This window comes from Engraulis encrasicolus, chromosome 6, assembly GCF_034702125.1.
Source record: "Engraulis encrasicolus isolate BLACKSEA-1 chromosome 6, IST_EnEncr_1.0, whole genome shotgun sequence".
Taxonomy (NCBI): domain Eukaryota; kingdom Metazoa; phylum Chordata; class Actinopteri; order Clupeiformes; family Engraulidae; genus Engraulis; species Engraulis encrasicolus.
Window position 1 is genome coordinate 46,435,794 of NC_085862.1, and position 21,208 is coordinate 46,457,001.

At 44.3% G+C, this 21,208-nt stretch overlaps 1 protein-coding gene across 3 annotated transcripts in view; it reads left to right on the forward strand.

The window, feature by feature from the left end:
* cpeb2 (cytoplasmic polyadenylation element binding protein 2) overlaps positions 1-21,208 on the forward strand; it is a 35,571-nt gene that overhangs the window by 9,190 nt on the left and 5,173 nt on the right. Inside the window, exons 3-10 of one of the 3 annotated variants that reach the window (XM_063201784.1) lie at positions 4,792-4,882; positions 10,586-10,636; positions 13,496-13,519; positions 16,653-16,826; positions 17,157-17,246; positions 18,474-18,592; positions 19,493-19,607; positions 20,763-20,944. In XM_063201784.1, coding sequence (XP_063057854.1) covers positions 4,792-4,882; positions 10,586-10,636; positions 13,496-13,519; positions 16,653-16,826; positions 17,157-17,246; positions 18,474-18,592; positions 19,493-19,607; positions 20,763-20,944 — 846 coding nt within the window. The remainder of the gene's footprint in view (positions 1-4,791; positions 4,883-10,585; positions 10,637-13,495; positions 13,520-16,652; positions 16,827-17,156; positions 17,247-18,473; positions 18,593-19,492; positions 19,608-20,762; positions 20,945-21,208) is intronic. The other 2 variants (XM_063201786.1, XM_063201787.1) reach the window with 2 other exon arrangements.

Genomic DNA, 21,208 nt, shown 5'->3' on the forward strand with positions numbered 1-21,208 from the left:
ACAAAACAATGCCGCTCCTGCCGTCCGCTGTGACCTACTGTACGTAGTGAAGGAATAAACATTGCGGACACACAGCCTACGAGTTGGCCAGCCTGGCTGACACACAGGACGCTGTAAAGGGGGTGGACCCCATACAGGGCCGGCGACAGGGGGGACAAATGTGTATGTTGTCCCCGGCCCCGAGAGAAAAGGGCCCCAGAATTGGGTTCTCATTACATTGTATGTATTGGGTAGGGGGCCCTTTCGGATGACCTTGTCCCGGGCCCAGCAAAAGCTGTCAGCGGCCCTGACCACGATATTGACCATCAGACACTCGGCCATGGCAAGCTCTCATGCCCATGCTCCTCATGCCCCCCACCATACACACATCCACACCCACCCCAACACATCCACAACCACCCCCTCAACTCAGGTTCACATTTCGGGACGGCGTCTATTCTTGGCCCCCTACCCTAGCCGCCTGGTGCTATCTTTAGACCGGTCCGACACCTTGAAAGCAGTGCAGCGGGTTAAGAGTGCCGTAGCATAGCATAGCATGAGGCCCGCTGAACACGCCGCCTGTGCCGACTTGTCACACGCACGCACACACGCACACACACACACACACAGACACACACACACACACACACACACACACACACACACACACACACACACACACACACACACACACACACACACACACACACACACACACACACACACACACACAGAGACCTCCCCATACACACCCACCCATACACACACACACCAACCTCTCCAACCAACCAGCCCCCCTCCCCCTCCCCGGGAGTGACAGCACGGATGGCTAAGCTCCTCTTTAAACGGCAGCGCTGGACTAAAGCAGACAGGCTCACAGCACACGGCACATGGCACTGACAGATTGAGCTCCTCGGCTCTGCAGCGCGTGACGCAGGATCGGAGCTAGCAGCAAGGGTTGAAACGGGACGCAGTGGGAGATACCGCTGACCAAATCTGCCAATGGGTTTTTTAAAAATAAAAAATACAGAGAGAGAGAGAGAGAGAGAGAGAGAGGGCAAGAGAATGAATGAGTGAGAGGGAGAAAAATAAACAGGAAGTCAGACAGAGGTAGAGAGGGCAAAGGATTCTGAGAAAGGTAGAGAGGGCAATAGAAGGGTGAGAGAAAAAGAGTGAGAGAGAGAGTATTGAGGAGAGGGGGGGGTTGAGGGAGTATCCACTGATGACATCTGTGAGTGCTGATTTTCATTCCAACAAGGTTCTGCAGTGGCGAGGCTGATGAATGACCACAGATGCGGCGGCAGAGGCTTCACAGTTGAGTTCAGGGAGGCAGGCAAGGCAGGGAGGGGTCCCCTTATTAGCCTTCAGTCCCGCATGCCCTGCATAACACACCACAACAAGCAAACTAGCTGACAGCATCTGAGTACACCTTCTCATTACACTAAATGATGTGGTATCAGGCAAAAATACCTTCAGACAGCCATTCGGATGTTGCGTTCTATGGATGTTGCATTTCTAAATGGGTATACATATTGGTAAGGATATAGATGTAATGGGCACAAATGTTCATTTCATAATGTACTGTAGATGATAAAATAATAATAAGAAAAACATGTCTGTTATTAAAAAGGCAAATCAGGTTCTCTCTCAGGTTCTCACTCTCTACCTTTCAAATTGAACATATTGTGAACGCGTGCACCTGTTTGGAAATGGGAAAGCACTTTGATTCCCATTGGATCTTAGTGTGTTAGGTAGAAATTGTATGTTGAAAGAAGTGAATTGGTTGTCAACGCTGAGAATTTGTGTTAGGTTGCACTAACTAGAGAGGTAGTGGTGAAGCAAGTGTTAGGAATTAGGAATAGTATCATAGATAATAGTCATAGATGATGTCATAAACATTTCATAGTGTGTATTTTTTGCGTATTGTGTTGAAACTGTAACCATAGAGCACGTTGATTGTAAATATTTCACAATATTTGGCTGAAGTGTGCCTGGGCTGGACTGTACTGATCTGGGCTAATACCAGATTTGCTTGGTGGTGAGGACTTGTATTTTTTTTGCACACCTCAGCTGGCAGGTGCGTTGGAGATGGCCCATGGTCACTCACTCAGCAGATAATTTGAAAAAACTCCTGCACACTGACCATTTCGCTGTTTTTCTTTAGTACACGACCATGGATGGCGAAATGGTCATGGTGCTGGAGCTTTTTTCAAATTTGCTTGATGGTAAAGCGAAAGATGCTTGGGCTTGTGAATGAGTTTGTCGAGACTTAATGTGGTGTGATCCTTGTTGAGGCCAGTTCCCAGGCCCACTTCACATTCTACCCCATTTCGGTTCTTCAGAGCAGCCATTCGCGCCCAATGTCTGCCAAAACGGTAATCACAAATGAGCATCACGCGTGAGGGTTTCACTCCTCTAATACTGTGTACTACAGAGCAATCAGATGAAGCTGAAGGCCCTGCCTGCATTGTGGACTCAGCGAGAGGTTTTGGGAGATTAGAGGTTAGGAGATTGGACGACCTGTGGTGTGTGTGTGTGTGTGTGTGTGTGTGTGTGTGTGTGTGTGTGTGTGTATGTGTGTGTGTGTGTGTGCGTGTGCGTGTGTGTGTGTACATGTGTTTGTTGTTGGGGTTTATGTCTTTGAGTTGAGTGGTTAAAAAGTATTAAGTGTGGCATGTGGCTTTTCACAATACATTTAAAGTGGTAGTTCGCTATTTTAGACATTAAGCCCTGTTTGTGTGACTTCTGGGGTGAAGTAGAGATGTTCTCATCACAATTTTGACATTTGGTGCTGAACGGAGCATTTGGGTATTCAAGACTGCAGCCCCCCCACCTTTACATTGACTTCAATGAAGCACTCAAGCAATCGATCATAAAATGGCATTAAACTTTCGTTTGCAGAGACATGAAACTCACCGAGTGGTCAGAGGTGGGCAGCGATACGTTGGCTCGAAAATCACCGCGAAATACGCTTCCAGAGAAGATATATTAATTATTGTCCGTCTTCATTGATTGTATTGGTTTGACTAGTATTACTCCGCGCGACCGGAAATGGGGGTGCGTTTGTTTACGTTACTATCTATGGTTTGTATGCAAGCTGTAGTTTTTGTAGCCAGTCCCGCTCAAAGATAGCCGTTCTACCTCGCTCCTTGGTGTCTACATAAACAACACACTATCACTACCTACTGGCTGGATGTCTACTGCTATTCAACGGCGTCTGGGGAAAAATAGGTCCGCCAAATGCTAAACAACAGTTAGAAGGCATATTTCGCTGCAATTTTCGGGTCAATTTATCGCTGTCTACCACTGACCACACGGTGAGTTCCATGTCTTCTCAAACAAAAGTTTAATGCCATTTTATAATCGATTGCTTGAGTGCTCTATTGGAGTAAATGTAAAGGTGGGGGGGCTGCAGTCTTGGATACCCAAATGCTCCGTTCAGCACCAAATGTCAAAATTGTGATGAGAACATCTCTACTTCACCCCAGAAGTCACACAAACAGGGCTTAATGTCTAAAATAGCGAACTACCACTTTAAGGCATGGAAAGAAAAAAAGCGGTTAGCTACCTAGAATAACCGACACACACAGATAAAGACACACACACACACACACACACACACACACACACACACACACACACACACACACACACACACACACACACACACGGACATGGACACACACACACACGGACATGGACACACACACACACACGGACACACGGACATGGACACACACACATACCAAACCAAACGTGGTCATGAGGGGGGAATGTGTGACGGCTGTGCTGTAATGCAGGTCTGGGATGCCCCTCTTGTCTAAATATCGCATCTGAGGGAGAAATACCCATCACCCCCCACAATACCCACACAGATGAGGTCATTGGCTCTGCCCCAGGAATGCGGCACCACACAGGCGCATGCGCTCATGCTGGCAGGCACACACACACACACATATATGCAGAGAAATACACACACACACACACACACACACACACACACACACACACACACACACACACACACACACACACACACACACACACACACACACACACACACACACACACACACACACACACACACACAGACACACACTGCGGCTTCTGGTATCTGGCACTGGTCCCTGGGGGGACGAGGGGAATCTCTGTAGCGCAGTCAGGGGATCTGTTGGAGATGGAGGTGTGTGTGTGTGTGTGTGTGTGTGTGTGTGTGTGTGTGTGTGTGTGTGTGTGTGTGTGTGTGTGTGTGTGTGTGTGTGTGTGTGTGTGTGTGTGTGTGTGTGTGTGTGTGTGTGTGTGTGTGTGTGAATAAACACGGAAAGAATGTTCATCCGTGTCCACCGCTCACTTAAACTGCCAAACCTTTCGCAGCAAAGAGTACTGTAATCCCCAATAATACTCTTTACTTCTGAAAACAATTGTGTGTGTGTGTGCATGTGTGTGTGTGTGTGTGTGTGTGTGTGTGTGTGTGTGTGTGTGTGTGTGTGTGTGTGTGTGTGTGTGTGTGTGTTTGTGTGTGTGTGTGTGTGTGTGTGTGTGTGTATGTATGTGAGAAGGAGAGAGATACAGAAACTGAGATTGATTGAATGATTGATTGCTTGAATAATTGATTTAATTGATTGATTGATTGATTTTGAAGTCTCACGTAAAGCCCAATGTACATCCTCCTCAACTTTCCGCTCGACCTCCTGTAAAACTTATCTCCTCTTGTGTGTGTGTGTGTGTGTGTGTGTGTGTGTGTGTGTGTGTGTGTGTGTGTGTGTGTGTGTGTGTGTGTGTGTGTGTGTGTGTTTTATGTCTATGACATAGGATCGCCCCAGGATGTACGACAGCCTGAACATGCACTCCCTGGAGAGCTCCCTGATCGACATCATGCGGGCCGAGCAGGACCCCCTGAAGGGTGAGTTTCACAGCCACCTGACACATAGGGCGGGGCGGGGGAGTAGCATAGCACAGAGTAGCATATGCCTGCCATGCTGTAAGGGGGTAGGGAGGGGAAGGGCTGGGAAGGGGTGGGACAGCCTTAGCATAGAGTAGCAGCATAGCATAGAATGTGGTGATATCACAGAATGATATTATGGCTCTCACAGGGTGGGGGAGGAAGGGATGAGACAATCGCATCACAGCATAACCATAACATACCGTGGCATAACATAACATAGCATAGCACAGAATGGCATATGTCTGCTACACTGTTGAAGGGGACAGTGTTAGCATAACATAGCATAGTACATAATTGCCTGACCTGTCACTGTATCACTCAATGAGGAAGTGGATATGTACAGACTTAGCCTAGCATAGCACAGCATAATTGCATTGCATTGAATTATGTAGCATATTGCTGCCACACTGTTGACAGGGACAGGTTTGCCATAGTGTAGCACAGAACAGAATGACATATGTCTGCCAGACTATTGGGGGGAGGGAGGGGACAGTAGCCTACAGGCTTGCTACAGTATAGCATCAAAAGCAGGCAGGGTGGGGCAGTCTTAGCATAGATTGTGTTGTAGCACAGAGGAGGCTTGGCCTGCCACACTGTTGGGGGAGGAGTGGCGTGTGGACTATATTAGCACAGCACAGCATTGCGAAGCGGAGCAGAGAAATGCATATATGTGTCGTACCATACTCTCTGCTATAGCATAGCATAGAATAACATAAGTCGCAGTGTTGGAGAGGGGGGGCAATCGCTATTCCGACATACCGCTATTCCGACATACCGCTATTCAGACAGCCGACATACCGTAGGGTTAGGGTTAGGGTTAGGGTTAGGGTCAGGGTTAGGGTAACTGTATGCACTCTCCCTAAACTGGTAAAAGCTGAGCAACGTAGCACAAACCAAAGAAATTGCATAACTCGCGCCGGTATTCCGACAATAGACATCAATGTCGGAATAGCGACATGTCGGAATAGCGCCACGTAACCGTTGGAGAGAGGAGATAGAGCACACGGTACAGACTGTTTTGCTGGAATAGCTATGCCTGCGGGGCCATCTGTGTGTATTGCTAATAGACAGAAGAAATTATATGTATCCCAACCATGGCCTTGTTTTTCCACTAAAATTATAGCACAGACAATTTCACATACAAGCAGACAGTTTTATAAATGACCAGGCTCTATTTATATGTCCTATGAATGGTGTCATTTTATTACTCCAAAACCAGCAGCAGACTTGTGCACACAAAACCCTCTATGAAAACTTGGAATGTGGTGGGAACGTAGGGATTTTGTTTCATTTGCGGGAGCTTAGCATCTCGCTTGCAATCCCATTAGGGCCTGCCAGGGGAAGTGCTGAGCGCTACAGAAAACTCTCATCCAGCTTGCTAGTCCCAGGGGCTTAGGCCTACCCTACCTTGCTAGCTAGCACAGTGCAGCTTCAGTTTTCATTCATTTACAAATCGGCTCTGCTGTAGCCTATGTTGTGAAGGCAGCTCAGCTGTGTGGTGGCTGAGTGGTGAGGGTTGTAGGCTAATAGCTAAGGTCACACTGCGTGAGGGTTGCAGCGACACAATGATACTGTGGCCTAGCTACTGAGGTTGTGTAGACACAGACACAAAGGAATAGACAGACAGACACACACATACACATACAGAAGCACACTCACACACGCAACTACACACGTACACACTCACACGACACACTTGTACTCATACATACTTGTACTTGTACATGATACTCATGCACCCATACACAAAACAGACACACTCACACACATTTACACATACGCATACCCATTATAGGCACACTCACAGGCACACATATCCACACTGCTCAATACAATACCAGGGTTGCCAGATGAGGCTGATGATTTCCAGACCAAAAAAGGTTCAAAACCCGCATGGAAGCACTAAATCCCGCCCAATTCTATTGATTTCTATGGCCTAAATTGGGCATTTTTTTCTGCTAAATGCCATTTTTTTACCAGCCGATGGTCATCCCAAGCAGCCCAATTGGGTGGTAAACCGCCCAATCTGGTAACACTACACCAGACATCCAGTTCTGCTGTGCTGTGCTGTACTGTCTCTGCTGTTCTGTGCTGTGTTGTGCTGTGCTGTGTTGGGTGGGTGTGGTCCTGCAGGCACCAGCTCTACTGTCTCTGGTGGGAGCTCCTTGTTTTGCCTGCAGGAGCATATGGAGCAGACACAGCACAGCATTCACAGCAGAGAGAGGGAGAGAGAGGGAGAGGGAGAGGGAGAGAGACAGAGAGAAAGAGAAAGAACAAGAGAGAGAGAAATAGAGAGAGAGAGAGAGAGAGAGAGAGAGAAAGAACACTCACAGCTCGGCGAGAAAGAGGTAGAGCATTCACAGTTCACAAGGTGAGAGGACGAGAGAGAGTGATGGATGTAGAGAGGCAAAGAGAGAGAGAGAACAACGCCCCCCCTTGTATGTAAAGGAAAAATACTATGTGTATATGTATGTTTGTTTATATGAGACAGAGGGAGCAATCTACATAGCACATAGTGATTCAGAGAGAGGGGGAGCGAGAGGGAAAGTGGATGATGGTGACAGAGAGAGAGAGAGAGAGAGAGAGAGAGAGAGAGAGGCTAATTTTAGTGCCTGCCGCACTCACATATATACCGTGTCTGATGACAGAGAGGAGGGCGGAGGGAGGAAGGGAGGGAGGGAGTCAGGCGTGGTGAGCAACGAGAGTCATTTCAGCCACCACAGAGCTGAAATAGCTAGGTGAGCCCCACCAATGTCAGTGGTGCATGTGCGGCGTAGCGCCGAGCTCCCTCACTCACTCAGTCGCTCGCTCTAATACGCCCCACGAAGGACAATGGAGATTGTCATCAGAGCATTAGCGCGGCCTTAGTGTGACAGCCTCTAGTAAATCTGCATAGTAGACGCGCGCACACATCTTGAATTGTCAAAGGGCGAATTGTCCTGCGGAGTGCCAAAGAGTGAACGACCATCCACACATTGTTATCGCTCCTACAACAAATATTTTATTAATGATTTCCAGTTGCGTGCAGCAGACATTGCCTTTGCTGGAGTCTCCCATAGACGGAGCTCCAAATTGTTTTGTTTCAACAAATCAACAAAATCGTATTCCACTGGTCTACATTCAGCAGACATTTTTGTTCAAACTGACAAGCAAATGAAGGACATAAACACTCGATATTCAGCAATATTTTTTATCAGCACACAGATTGTACAGTATGAAGACCTTGAATGAGAAATTGGTCTATGTCAGGGGTGGGGAACGTTTATAGCCGTTTATGGCCCTTGAGGCCGGTTAATCCGGCCCCCGATGTAATTTTAATGTTATGCAGCTTCACATGAAATATAACACATTTTGTAATGGAATGTGTGGAAATACATTTGCAATACAATTCAGTTATATTCAGGTAACCTAGAGAAGGTGGGCTCTGTTTTAAAGGTGGCTCCCTTCAATATAGGCCTAAAGTGCAGGGGGAAATCCTGGTTTGTGTTCATAGCACGGCCCTCTGATAACTTTTACGACCCTCGGATGAATTTGAAGTGGCCCCTCGAATAAAATAGGTTCCCCACCCCTGGTCTATGTTATTGCAATGCTTGCAGTATTGTTTCCTTTACAATTGCTGGATCACCAAAGGCCTAAGCCTATAGGTGCATTTGGCAGTGGAATATACATAGCCACATAAACAGACAGTAGCCTAATAAGTTAAAGTGTTTTTGTTGGTTGTACAATATCAAGATAAAATCACAGAGTCAAGAACAGGCTCAATGGTTTCAGTAGTATGCACACAGTAGTATGCCTTGGCTACAATTGCTAGAGCCAGGCCGGTGTGCTATAGACATGTGTGAGCAGCAGGCCAGTGGCACGCCTGTGGAATCTGCTAGCCGGACAGATAATTTGAGATGTGCTGAGCTGGTAGAGTTCAGGCCATACGTGAGGTAAACAACTTTGTGGGTGGCAGGCAGGTTCAGGGCTAATGGGTGATACATCATAGTAAAAAATGCCCCACTATTTATTTATGTATCGTTACTACAAAATGTGCTGTGTCATACTAGTGAAGATTGTATGATATTTTGTGCCCGGGAGTCAAGTGAATGCTGCAGTGTAGTGTAGTGTGGCCGACACGATCTGCTAATCTGGGCTAGCTAAGTGGAGAAAGGGGAAAAATCCCCGCCCTCTTTTCAGCCGGCCAATCACATGGACCCAGTCATTTGACAGACGTCCTGGTGATCCAATCCGTGCCTTTGACTTTCTCTGAGCTTCTTATTGGTTTAAGGCCCCAAGGCTCGGTCGGTGAGGGGAAAAAAGTCTGAAGGGAATATTTGTGTAACACCATAGCCGGGCTGTTCAATGGCTTTGACTCACTGAAACCCCTTGAGGCATGCCACATCCACATGCTGTTGTGAAACGGATTTGGGAAAGGGGAAAAATCATCCAGGGTAACTGTTTGGGTTTTGCATGATGAGAGGATTGGATTTTTTTTGGTTCTGTCCCTCTCGTGTCCTCATTTTGTTCCCAGGGGTCATCACAAGAGAAATAGCTGCTGATTGCCTCTGAAATGGGCACACATTTGTTGAAGTTGTTTTTTATTCAATACAAACAAAATACACATATACAAAATACAATGTCTCTCCGACACTCAAATCCCTGAAGCTCAAAATAACAGTTTTGGAACGAGACAATTGAATGCAACTACTATGCAATACATTCTGAAAGGACTTAATAGAGCCTACATTTAGAAGACGGACAGACAGACAGACAGACAGACAGACAGACAGACAGACAGACAGACAGACAGATAGATAGATAGATAGATAGATAGATAGATAGATAGATAGATAGATAGATAGATAGATAGATAGATAGATAGATAGATAGATAGATAGATAGATAGATAGATAGATAGATAGATAGATACCAAGCTAGATCATTGAAAGGTCACTGAACACTGCATATACATAGCCAATGTAAAATGCTTCCAAAAGAATGTGTACCCTATCTTTTAAAGAGCGTAGACCAGACTTGTGGCCTATAAAGTCAGCAAGGGGACTGTTTTGAGAGGAGTGGTAGTGCAATGTCAGCACAGCAGTGGAATGGAAAGCACATCTGGTATCTCGTGTGACGGTGTCGTCCCCCAGACAGGTGACTCAGAGGGGGGGTGGGGGAGTGGGTGTCCTGGTGGCAGCAGTGATGTCTGTCCCAGCCCTGCCTGTGTAAGTGGCTGGGGCCACGGCCATGGTTTGTATTCTGCCAGCACAGGAGATGGCTTTGTGTCGCCGCCGGCGACCAAATAGAACAGAGAGGCCCTTGTCAGCAGCATTCTGGTTCTTTGCCCCGTTTTTTTTTTTTTTTTTTTGGGATGGGGGTGGTTGTTGAAGCAAGTCACATGATCGCAGCACTGTCTCCCCCTTTCCCCTTTCCTCTTGGTCTCGATTACATCCTATCTCTCTCTCTTTCTTGTTCTATCTGCCACTGTATATCTCTCACATTGTCTTGCTCTCTCTCTCTCTCTCTCTCTCTCTCTCTCTCTCTCTCTCTCTCTCTGCTGGGTCCATGATGCCCCCCCCCCCCTTAAGGACAGTATTGCCGTGTGTTGCCCCATCTGTCCCATATACCTACGTCTCTCATCCTGTTCTCTGTCTGTCTGTCTGTCTCTCTGGTGTTCAGGCCGAGTGGGATGTCCTCACCCAGGGGCAGATGGTCTTCTCATGCTCAATGGTAATTATCTTTCTTCTCATTGGCCATTGTGTCTAGTGTGGCTCAGGTGTGTCTCAGGCGTGGCTCAGGCGTGGCTCCTGGCTTTGCTTTCCCCCTTGCTTCTCCTGCCTATGCTGCTGAACTGCCCTATGCCTGCTCATGCTCACTCTACTCTGCATCAGTATACAGTATACGCACGCATGCATGTGATCTGACTTGAGACTGCACCCTGTGTGTGTGTGTTTGTGTGTGTGTTTGTGTGTGTGTGTGAGTGTGTGTGCGTGTGTGTGTGTGTGTGTGTGTGTGTGTGTGTGTGTGTGTGTGTGTGTGTGTGAGTGTGTGTGCGTGTGCGTGCGTGCATGCGTGCGTGCGTGCGTTCGCACACATTTTTGAGCATGTACTATGCATGTGAAGAATGCTTGCTTCTTTACACTGAGGTTTTCAATAGTTACATTGACCAGTTTGATTTTATACTAGGAAAACACATATCTACTGTACCTACATGACGCTTTGTTTCTGTTGTTGACCTGCACTGTTTGTCACTTAAGAGTAGTCATGCTACTGGGCAGTTGTTGGCATCAGAACCAGTTTTACTGGTCAAGTACAAAAATTGAGTCCTGTAGATGCAAGATCAGTGACAATTATTAGTATTCATATGATCTCACTTTAGGCACATTCGTTTTGGAGGCTAGCAGATCCATAGCCAGGTGACAGCAGCATTAGATGAACACTGCAGCAATGGGTAATCTACGATTCAGAATCCAGTGCCACACATAACAAAATGAACCATAAAACATTTTCTTTTAATATGTGGCAATGTATCGTAGCATCTGAATCCAGGCTGCCCATTACTGCCAATGGATACTGTAACCTCTGTTGATTCGACTGCGCTTTTGGGCTTCACCATGGCACTTAGTTTGTGGTGGCTTTCTCGTACAGTAGGTCACTCACCTAAGCAAAAGAGGGGGTAAAGCTTCTAATAGCAGAGCTTTGTGTATGTGTTTTAAAAGAAGGCTGGAATAGCACGGAGCCCTTTTCTTCTCCCGCCCAGTCCTGCCGCACTGCTCCCCGTGGGCACCGTCTGGGGCGGCACCCTTGTACGGGTGAGGGATAAATGCAATTCCATTGTGTGCAGTGAGCACTGTGTGCTTTGGAGTGCTGTGTCACAATGACAATGGGAGTTTCCCTGGTTGACTTTCACAGCAGGGACCCTTTTATTAGGGTACTACTTTTTGGGAACTAGGTTAACAGGCCTCCAGTCAATATACTAGGTATTCTGTATCCTAATATAGCGACCGCCTTTGTCCTTGCTAGGCAGTAGTGTGAGTCATGGTGGGTTGAATAAGCCGCTTTAATAAGCAGTCATTGCTGTCGGCAGTGTGTGTCCCTCAGTCATCATCAGACTAAATGCTTGGCCAAACACATCTTTTTGCCCGTGACTCATCCATGCACTTCTCTATGTAATTTTGTGCTTGTCCATTCATTCGTTGTGTTTGTGTGTGTGTGCATGCGCGCGTGCGTGCTTGCGTGCGTACGTGTGTGTGTGTGTGCATTTAGTTGCATTGGTGGGTTTGGTGCATTGATGGATTTGTCCTATATTCATGTCTCAACTTCAGACACTGAATATGTTTTTGTATTGTAAGTGTGTGAGTGTCAAACAGCTGTGGTGTGATGATGTTCCCTCTCCCCTCTGTGTTTCTTCTTGTTCCTTAAAAATAAGCCTTTTTTTACTGACATGTTGCACCAGAACACACAGAAGTTTCCCATGGGGAGGGAGGGAGAGAGAGAGCGAGAGAGAGAGAGAGAGAGAGAGAGAGAGAGAGAGAGAGAGAGAGAGAGAGAGAGAGAGAGAGAGAGAGAGCGCTCGACCGGCCTCTGCGTTCTTACGGGTCACACGACTCACGTTGAGCGTTTGGGGTCGTGCACAACAAGCCGAGGTTGTTTGTGTCGTCTCTGCTTGTGCCTCAGCTGGCCTGAAGGGCTTTTTTTTTTTTAAAGGACATGGTCACATGATCCAAGAGTAGAGACTTAGACGGTAGATCCCCCTGGAACTGAACTGAAAGAGGCCTGAGAAACCAAACACACTCATCACATCACACGCACACGCACGGGGATGTGCAGTAATGCAGATCACATGATCACCTGGAGCAGCTCCTGATATGTTGGGGGGGTCACATGATGTGTGTGCGTGTGTGTGTGTGTGTGTGTGTGTGTGTGTGTGTGTGTGTGTGTGTGTGTGTGTGTGTGTGTGTGTGTGTGTGTGTGTGTGTGTGTGTGTGTGTGTGTGTGTGTGTGTGTGTGTGTGTGTGTGTTTCAAAGACACTGCTCAGGTTACTGATAACGCGATGTGCTAGACATTTCCTGAATAGATGTCCAGCCTATCTAAAGCAGACCCAGTCCCAGCCCTGTCAGAGGAGAAATCATGATAATGTCTACCTTTATAGTTTACTAGCCTGTCTTTATAGTGTGGGCTACTGTCTATCGCTGCTGAAATGTCACTACACCCTTATTTAAAGTGGAATGGGGATTGCTGATAATGCTGTTGAGCTTCTCAGGGATTAAGCACCACAAAAGGCTATAACATATTCAATAAGCTATGCATTAATTATACAACTATACAATGAGGAAAGACCTCATGAAGAACCTTTTGGTGGTACCTGCTGCATATATTGCTCAAATATTTGAAAATGTCACTTAAGCACTATACGTAAAGCATCTGATATAATATGACCGTGAGCGATTTCCCCAATGTACAGTATCCGTTTCCTTACTTTAAAGCGAACTTTAGACACACTATTCATTCTCTCACACGACGAGTCCGTTTCCATTCTCCTCTTTTCTTCTGTGCTGAGACTCTTCCTCTGCTTTGTTTACACGCAGCACGAAGCTATGGGAGAAGACGAGGTAACTAGCCGCTCACTATGATGTGATGGAGCCTGGCGAAGCAAACGCCATGTACTTCACTTCCGCTTTTTTGCTTCAGAGGGTCTGGTTGAGCCAATATTTCGGCCCGAGTTAATGGAAGCACAAGCATATCCTCTGTGCAACAAAGGGAATGAAGTGCATATGAGTGCCGGTCGTTTGCCAGGCCGGATGTGATGTGCTGTGCTGTGTTCTGGGTGTCTGCATGGCTCACAGTGTGTGTAAACTCATGCATACCTACACATGCATAGATTGCATACATACCGAAGCATACATACATGCATACATACATACAGTACATGATATATACATGCATACATACATACATACATACATACATACATACATACATACATACATACATACATACATACATACATACATACATACAGTACATACATACAGTACATACATACATGCATACATACATACATACATACATACATACATACATACATACATACATACATACATACATACATACATACATACATACATACATACATACATACATACATACAGTACATACATACAGTACATACATACATGCATACATACATACATACATACATACATACATACATACATACATACATACATATATACATACAGTACATACATACATACATGCATACATACATACATACATACATACATACATACATACATACATACATACATACATACATACATACATACATACTAGGGATGCAAACGATTAATCGATTAATCGACTTTAATCGATCAATGCATTAATCGATTAAAAAACATTAATCGCAATTAATCGACAATTCAACTGACAAGAGACCCAGGAGAAATGGGCATGTGAAGATTGTGTGTGAAGAGGGGTGTGAATAGTGGGAATATTTAAATCACCTTTGGATTAAAGAATTGAAATAGAATTCATTTTTAATGTGGTATTTTATCTCAATTTTTCATACATATTTTTAAATTTAGTAGTTTTTTTTTCGAGAAACATTGAGATTTCGGGGGAAAATGCCGCTTATCAATTAATCGTAAGTCGATCGATAAGGCTATCAACTAATGATTAATGAATTAATCGATAATTTGCATCCCTAATACATACATACATACATACATACATACATACATACATACATACATACATACATACATACATACATACATACATACATACATACATACATACATACATTACATACATACATACATACATACATACATACATACATACATACATGCAGTACATACTACATACGTGTACATGCAGACACAACAAAAGCCAATCATAATTTGCACCTGTCATTAACTCTTATCCCTGGCTGAATCCGAAATCTTCTCTTGTTCGCTGCATAGTACACTATGACTGTGTAGAGAGGTACTGTACTTATGTAGTGAGAAGGGGAGCATTTTGGACATGGCATCTTTGTATAACCTACTCTTGCCCTACCATGAAATAAGCGGCTTCTTGCTGGTTGTCACTGCTCTGTAGTCCTCATATTATTACATGCCTAACATCACCCCAAAGAACTAAGATGCTAAGATAAGCAGTGAAATCCTGACCGTGATGTTATACTGGTGGTGACGCTCTCACACAAGCCCTCAACATGCTGGTGTTTTTTTCTCAACGGCTTGAGTGTTATGTTTTTAACCCCTTAACGCAGAGGCTATGTTATAACCTTACTGTCACCAAAATTGTAATAGCTATGTCTTAATCAGTAACTTAAGGCTCTCGGTACTGTCATAGCAATGTTGTTATGATGTAGTTTAGTTTTTTCAGCAAATAGTGAATAGGCCCGCTGGCGACCCCTTCTGCACTAAGAGGCTACGAGGATTCCTTACTCGGGTTTCTAGTCAACCTTCATTTTATGTCGTTTGGCTAACAGCATACGTTTTCATCCACATCTTATCTCAGTTATATACCCCGTTCCATTCCAAGATGGCATTCTTCTTCCCTCGGTAAAGGTCACTTTCTACAGCCTGGCAAGGTCTGCTTGCTTAATTGGACTGTGCAGCGTTTGTTTCCCAAGGGATATGGGTATAAGGAAGGAAATTAATGACGGATTAGTGGGTTATCCGCGGGCGTGTTATTGCCAGTGCCCTGCCAGCGTCCCATGTTTCCTTGGAGTGACCCTGCAGTAAAAAAAAAAAGAAAAGAAAAAAAATACACACTGCTCACAAATCAGCTTTCACTCGCATAGTCACAGATGTGTGTCTTTTTCCTTATATGCCCACAGGAGAATCGCAGGTTGAATTGGACACACTCAAAAGCAAAGTGCATCTGTGCGTATGTGAATGGAAGAACAAGTACTTTTGGTTAACACTTTATTTTAGTGTTACATCTATTAGCACTAATACATACAATGTTCCCGTGTAAGTCATTTTTAAGGCGTGTACTAAGCAAAATCAAACATTTGTTAGGCATGTATTCACCAATGTCTTGTTCTTCATGCACAATAAGGGATTTATTACCAATTTAACCTTAGTAAGCCTTAGCTTTTGCTTAGTACATGCCTTACAAGTTACTTATGCAGGCATTAACGTTGTATGTATTAGTGCTAATAGATGTAACACTAAAATAAAGAGTTACCTTACATACTTTTTCCTTATCAATCCAGGGTTCATAAAGTAACAATGAATGTGATTCAGCCTGCTCAGAGTTGTAAATGAACAGTGAAGATAAGCTTGTTGTGAGGTCACCTGTGCTAGAAGGAAAATGTGACAGCTGACAGGGGGGTGGGTTTACTATCTTAACCCAGGGCTGATACCTGTGTTTGTGACTGGGGAGTGATCCGCAGCCACTCCTTGGAGATGAACTTTACTGGAGTTTTCAGCAGTGTTTGCTCAATGGGTGTGTTCAATCTATCACTTCATTCCTAATTACTTACACCTCTCCACCACTGTTTTTTGCTGTTTTTGGGGGTATGGTTTCTGGTTTGGTTGCTTCCTCACAACTTGCCTGTTAAGATTCTCATTCATCCAGTTCATCTTAGTCAAAGGAGTTAAGTTTTGAGCAACCAAATAACTTGCTTACAACTAAACTCTATTGACTTCTTCACAACTCTCTAAGTTTAAGATGAGTCAGCAATGTGTTTTTTTACCGTATGATCACAGATTTTTAATCTCCCAACAGGTCGCTCCTCCTTGTTTCCGATCGACGATGTTCTCCTTGACGACGGGCATGGTAATCAGGGTGTCCCGGGAGTACTGGGCTCCCCCAACTGCTACCCCCACCAGAACGGGGAGCGCATCGAGCGCTTCTCACGCAAGGTGTTTGTGGGCGGCCTCCCTCCAGACATTGACGAAGGTCTGTATTAGTATATAGTGTTGTAATGACATACTGTATGAAGGCTTAAGAGTTGGCCTGAATCTCATACTAACACTCTCTCTCTCTCTCGCTCTCTCTCTCTACATATGGACATAAATGTTACAGTTTGTTAAAGTTTGGTTGTAAATATGCTATTGTGTTGGAACACAACTCTACTATTTTACTATAGAAATATTGTTTGGAGCAGCTAGAAGCTGCTTTAAAAGCAGTAGATGAGAATAAAACTGTAGAAAATGTAAAAATATACATTTAAATGGTGAAACCAGAATATTAGCTTATGCTCTGTTTTATGTTCTGCTCTCTCTCTAGATGAGATCACCTCAAGCTTCCGCCGCTTTGGCCATCTGGTGGTGGATTGGCCTCACAAGGCTGAGAGCAAATCCTACTTCCCCCCTAAAGGTACCGCTCACAGACAGCAAACACCTCACAAGCTCACATTTACACTGTCTTATGCAGTCTTTGTATTATTACCTGGCCCACCAGAAGAACCATCTCTGTCTGTCGGTCTGTTTGTACGATTGCAATGTCTGTGGGTCATCTGCAGGTGGCACCAAACACATATCACGTGTATCTAGTGTTGGCCAGGGGGCCAGGTTGCCATCTCGGATTGCGCTTGTTTTACAATCTTGTAGTATGATGCTGAACTTGGTAACACTTTACAATAACTACCCAAACAAGCTTAATAAACACTTTATTAACATTTGATTATAATTAACATTTAACAAAGCATTTACAAATGTTTGTAAATGAGTAAGAACCAAACTACGACAGCACAGTGGAGTGGGAATCAACTTCTACTGTGTGAGTTTTATGTGGTTTCATGCCTTCTGGTAGCCTAGCGAGCCAGACCCGTACAGCAAAAAGCTGTACGGGTGCAAATTCAATTTGCGGTCGCTAGGGGCGTCTAGATTTCTAGGCTAGCCTTCTGGTCTTTGGAGGATAAACTTCCAGGACTGAGAAGACTTCTGTGTCTGTTGTGTTAACATAGTATTTCTTGCCCATTTGTAAACATTTGTAAACATTTTGTTGATAATTAGTTAATTATTTATAAAGTGTTTATAAAGCTTTTTTGGGTAGTTATTGTAAAGTGTTACCCTGAATTTTTATATATTTGAGTGTTATTGGTTGTGAAGTTTGTTTAGCCACATGCTTCTCTAGAGAAAAGTGTGTAATCGAATCTAGATACTATGATCGTAACAGTAGTAAAGACATCAGAAACTGTTTTGCACACAAATGTGATGAACGTCTCTGAGTAATGATTTGCATTGACTGAACTCATTAAATCCATGGCCGTATGTGCTATGTACTGTAAGCTGCTTCCAAGTATCTGTGACCTTTGTGACCTTTGAACAGAGGTCAGTGCTATTTTCAGCAGGAAAACATTTACTAGGTAGGAACTGTTGCAGCGTAAATGCTACTTATTATACAGGCAGATTCATTCAGGGCTTTTTCAAGCTAAAGTGTGTGTGTGTTTATTTTGGTTGAACTGGTGGGTAGGTGCATTGGTGGATTTGTCTTATATTTATATTCACGTTTAAACTTGTATCTCTCTCTCTCTCTCTCTCTCTCTCTCTCTCTCTCTCTCTCTCTCTCTCTCTCTCTCTCTCTCTCTCTCTCTCTATCCAGGCTATGCTTTTCTGCTGTTCCAAGAGGAGACCTCTGTGCAGGCTCTGATCGAGGCCTGCCTGGAGGAGGATGGGAAGCTCTACCTGTGTGTGTCCAGCCCCACCATCAAGGACAAACCAGTGAGTCCACACACGCCAGCCTGTCACCACCAATTAATCAGGGCCAAAGCCTCTTCAACTACTGGAGAACTATTTGTCTGCACGCATTGGACATTTCCACATTCAGTTAGAGTGATATCAGACTTGTGAAGTGATCATGATTATCTTTTAAAGTGAGAATGTATCATATGAACAGAATAGAAAAGAATAGCAAAGAATGCTTTAAATTGTGAGAATATACGTAAGCCCCTTTTCCATCAGATTTTGACTTGAAAGTTAAAGCGCATCATATTGTAGCAATATAAGATTCGTCTGCTCTCCGCGTTCACGTTTTTCATCAACAGGACGATCAACTGTTGATGCACATTTTTCTTAGCCTGAGTATCATCCTCCGTAGTGACCGCGCTGGCTCAATACTTTCGCTTGCTGAAAGTATTGAGCCAGCGCGGTCACTACGGAGGATGATACTCAGGCTACATTTTTCTGACTCGTCAGATTATTTGCCAACAACATTTTATGGAGCTCTCAGTTTGTGATTAGAATGTAGGAAAGAGAAAATATTCGATTTCCATCAACTTGATTCGTTTTCCATCAACTTGTAGCAATACAACATTCCCATAAACCATCTCTTCCGAGTTAATTAACTTTGTGTGACAAAACCGTCATACATAAATACTTTTCAATCACAAGCACTATAGTATGTGGTCCCAACTGCTTTTGGCTTGCAACCCCATTTAGAATTTTGACATCCCAAATTTCAAGCGATCCTTGGACGTGTAATATAATGTACGGTATACACAGTCAGATTGAGAGCATCTTGTACAATTTACATGAACAACGTGTAGAGAACAGTACTATACATAATTATGTTTTGCATAACTTTGCAAACGTTTTCACCAAATGCTCTTCTCTGTTCATTAGGTTCAGATTCGTCCGTGGAACCTGAGTGACAGTGACTTTGTGATGGACGGCTCCCAGCCCCTGGACCCCCGTAAGACCATCTTCGTGGGGGGAGTGCCCCGCCCACTGCGTGCAGGTCAGTGGCCTTCAGCCCTCAGCATCCAGTCTCATCTCTTGTTTCTGATCTCCCCTCAGATCGTCCTCTTCAAATGTAGAAGTATCAGTTTTATTGGACATGTTGCAATTTATTGGCTGCAATTAGACTATTTGATAGAAATGCATGCCTGTCTGCTAAATGGCATACGTTTAACAATAAGACCAAGTAGTAATACATGCAGTATATTATGCACAGTATATTATAGTATAACACAGTCATTTGTTGTTGTTCCACATAAACTGCTGGAGTCACACACTTAACTGCACATACAGTACAGGGCACAGGTTGCCGAATTATATCGCAGAAATCTTCCAGTGTGGTCTCCGAGGGACCGACAGCCCAAGCAATAGTATAGTACTATAGCAATAGTATAGTACTATAATACTATAGAGTAGCTGCACACCACTATGAACAGGTGCAAAATTGTGAGTTGCTAGCCTATATGCAAATACAGTACTGTATGTACAATACCAATAACACTCCTCCATCTTGTCTCTATATTGTCATGGCGTCCTTCTCTGCTGCAGTGGTATTGATTTCATATTGATCTTTCAGTCGGTTTGTGCCCTGTATGTTAACATTGTTACTGTCATATATGTAACTATAGATTTTTCGGTCAATTTCGGTCATTCATGAATACAAATTATTGCCGTCTCTATTGTATAGTATACATCAATACATATGTTTAATGTGCATTCCTACTGGCTACGATGATGGATTTTCTGTATGTAATTGTATCGATAATCATGGCCAGTAGTAAAACACATGTTGTAGGTAGCAAATAGACAAAGCAATACATAATACATGAGTCCTGAAATACTGTGAAGATAATACAGATTAATAAATATCAATATACAGTACATGTAAGGCCATGGAGGTACACATATACTGTATATATTGTACAACTATTATATGGTTCATTCAAACATGCAAATACTAGCTTCCTTGACTTCACTGCATATCTATGTATGTTGTATACAGTATGTGTGTGTGTGTGTGATGCGTATACTACAAACTACGGGGCACATTAACCTTCTTCTGGATTATTTCAATGTTTTTTTCTGTCAGAATAACATTTCCCCTTTCTCTCTCTCTCTCTCTCTCTCTCCTCTCCCCCTCCTTTCGCTGCTGCAGTGGAGCTGGCGATGATTATGGATCGGCTGTATGGGGGCGTCTGCTACGCTGGCATCGACACTGACCCAGAGCTTAAGTACCCCAAGGGGGCGGGCAGAGTGGCCTTCTCCAATCAGCAGAGCTACATTGCCGCCATCAGCGCCAGATTCGTCCAGCTGCAGCATGGGGACATCGACAAACGGGTATGGGGCCTCTCTCGCTCTCTCTCTTTCTGACTGACTGAGACATTGACATACTAGTATGAAGCTGGCCTTACACTTCCCTCATGTCTTTCAGACAATTGTATTTCCGTATTTTGGAAATGTTTTGTATTAATGTATAATTTGTTCACTCATTCACGTGTGTGGTGCGCGTAGGAATTTTGGGTAGTAGCAACTGAGCCTTTATGCTTTATGCTGTATCCATGGGAGTAAAATGAGTATTAACTGATGTGGTGTATGTGTGTG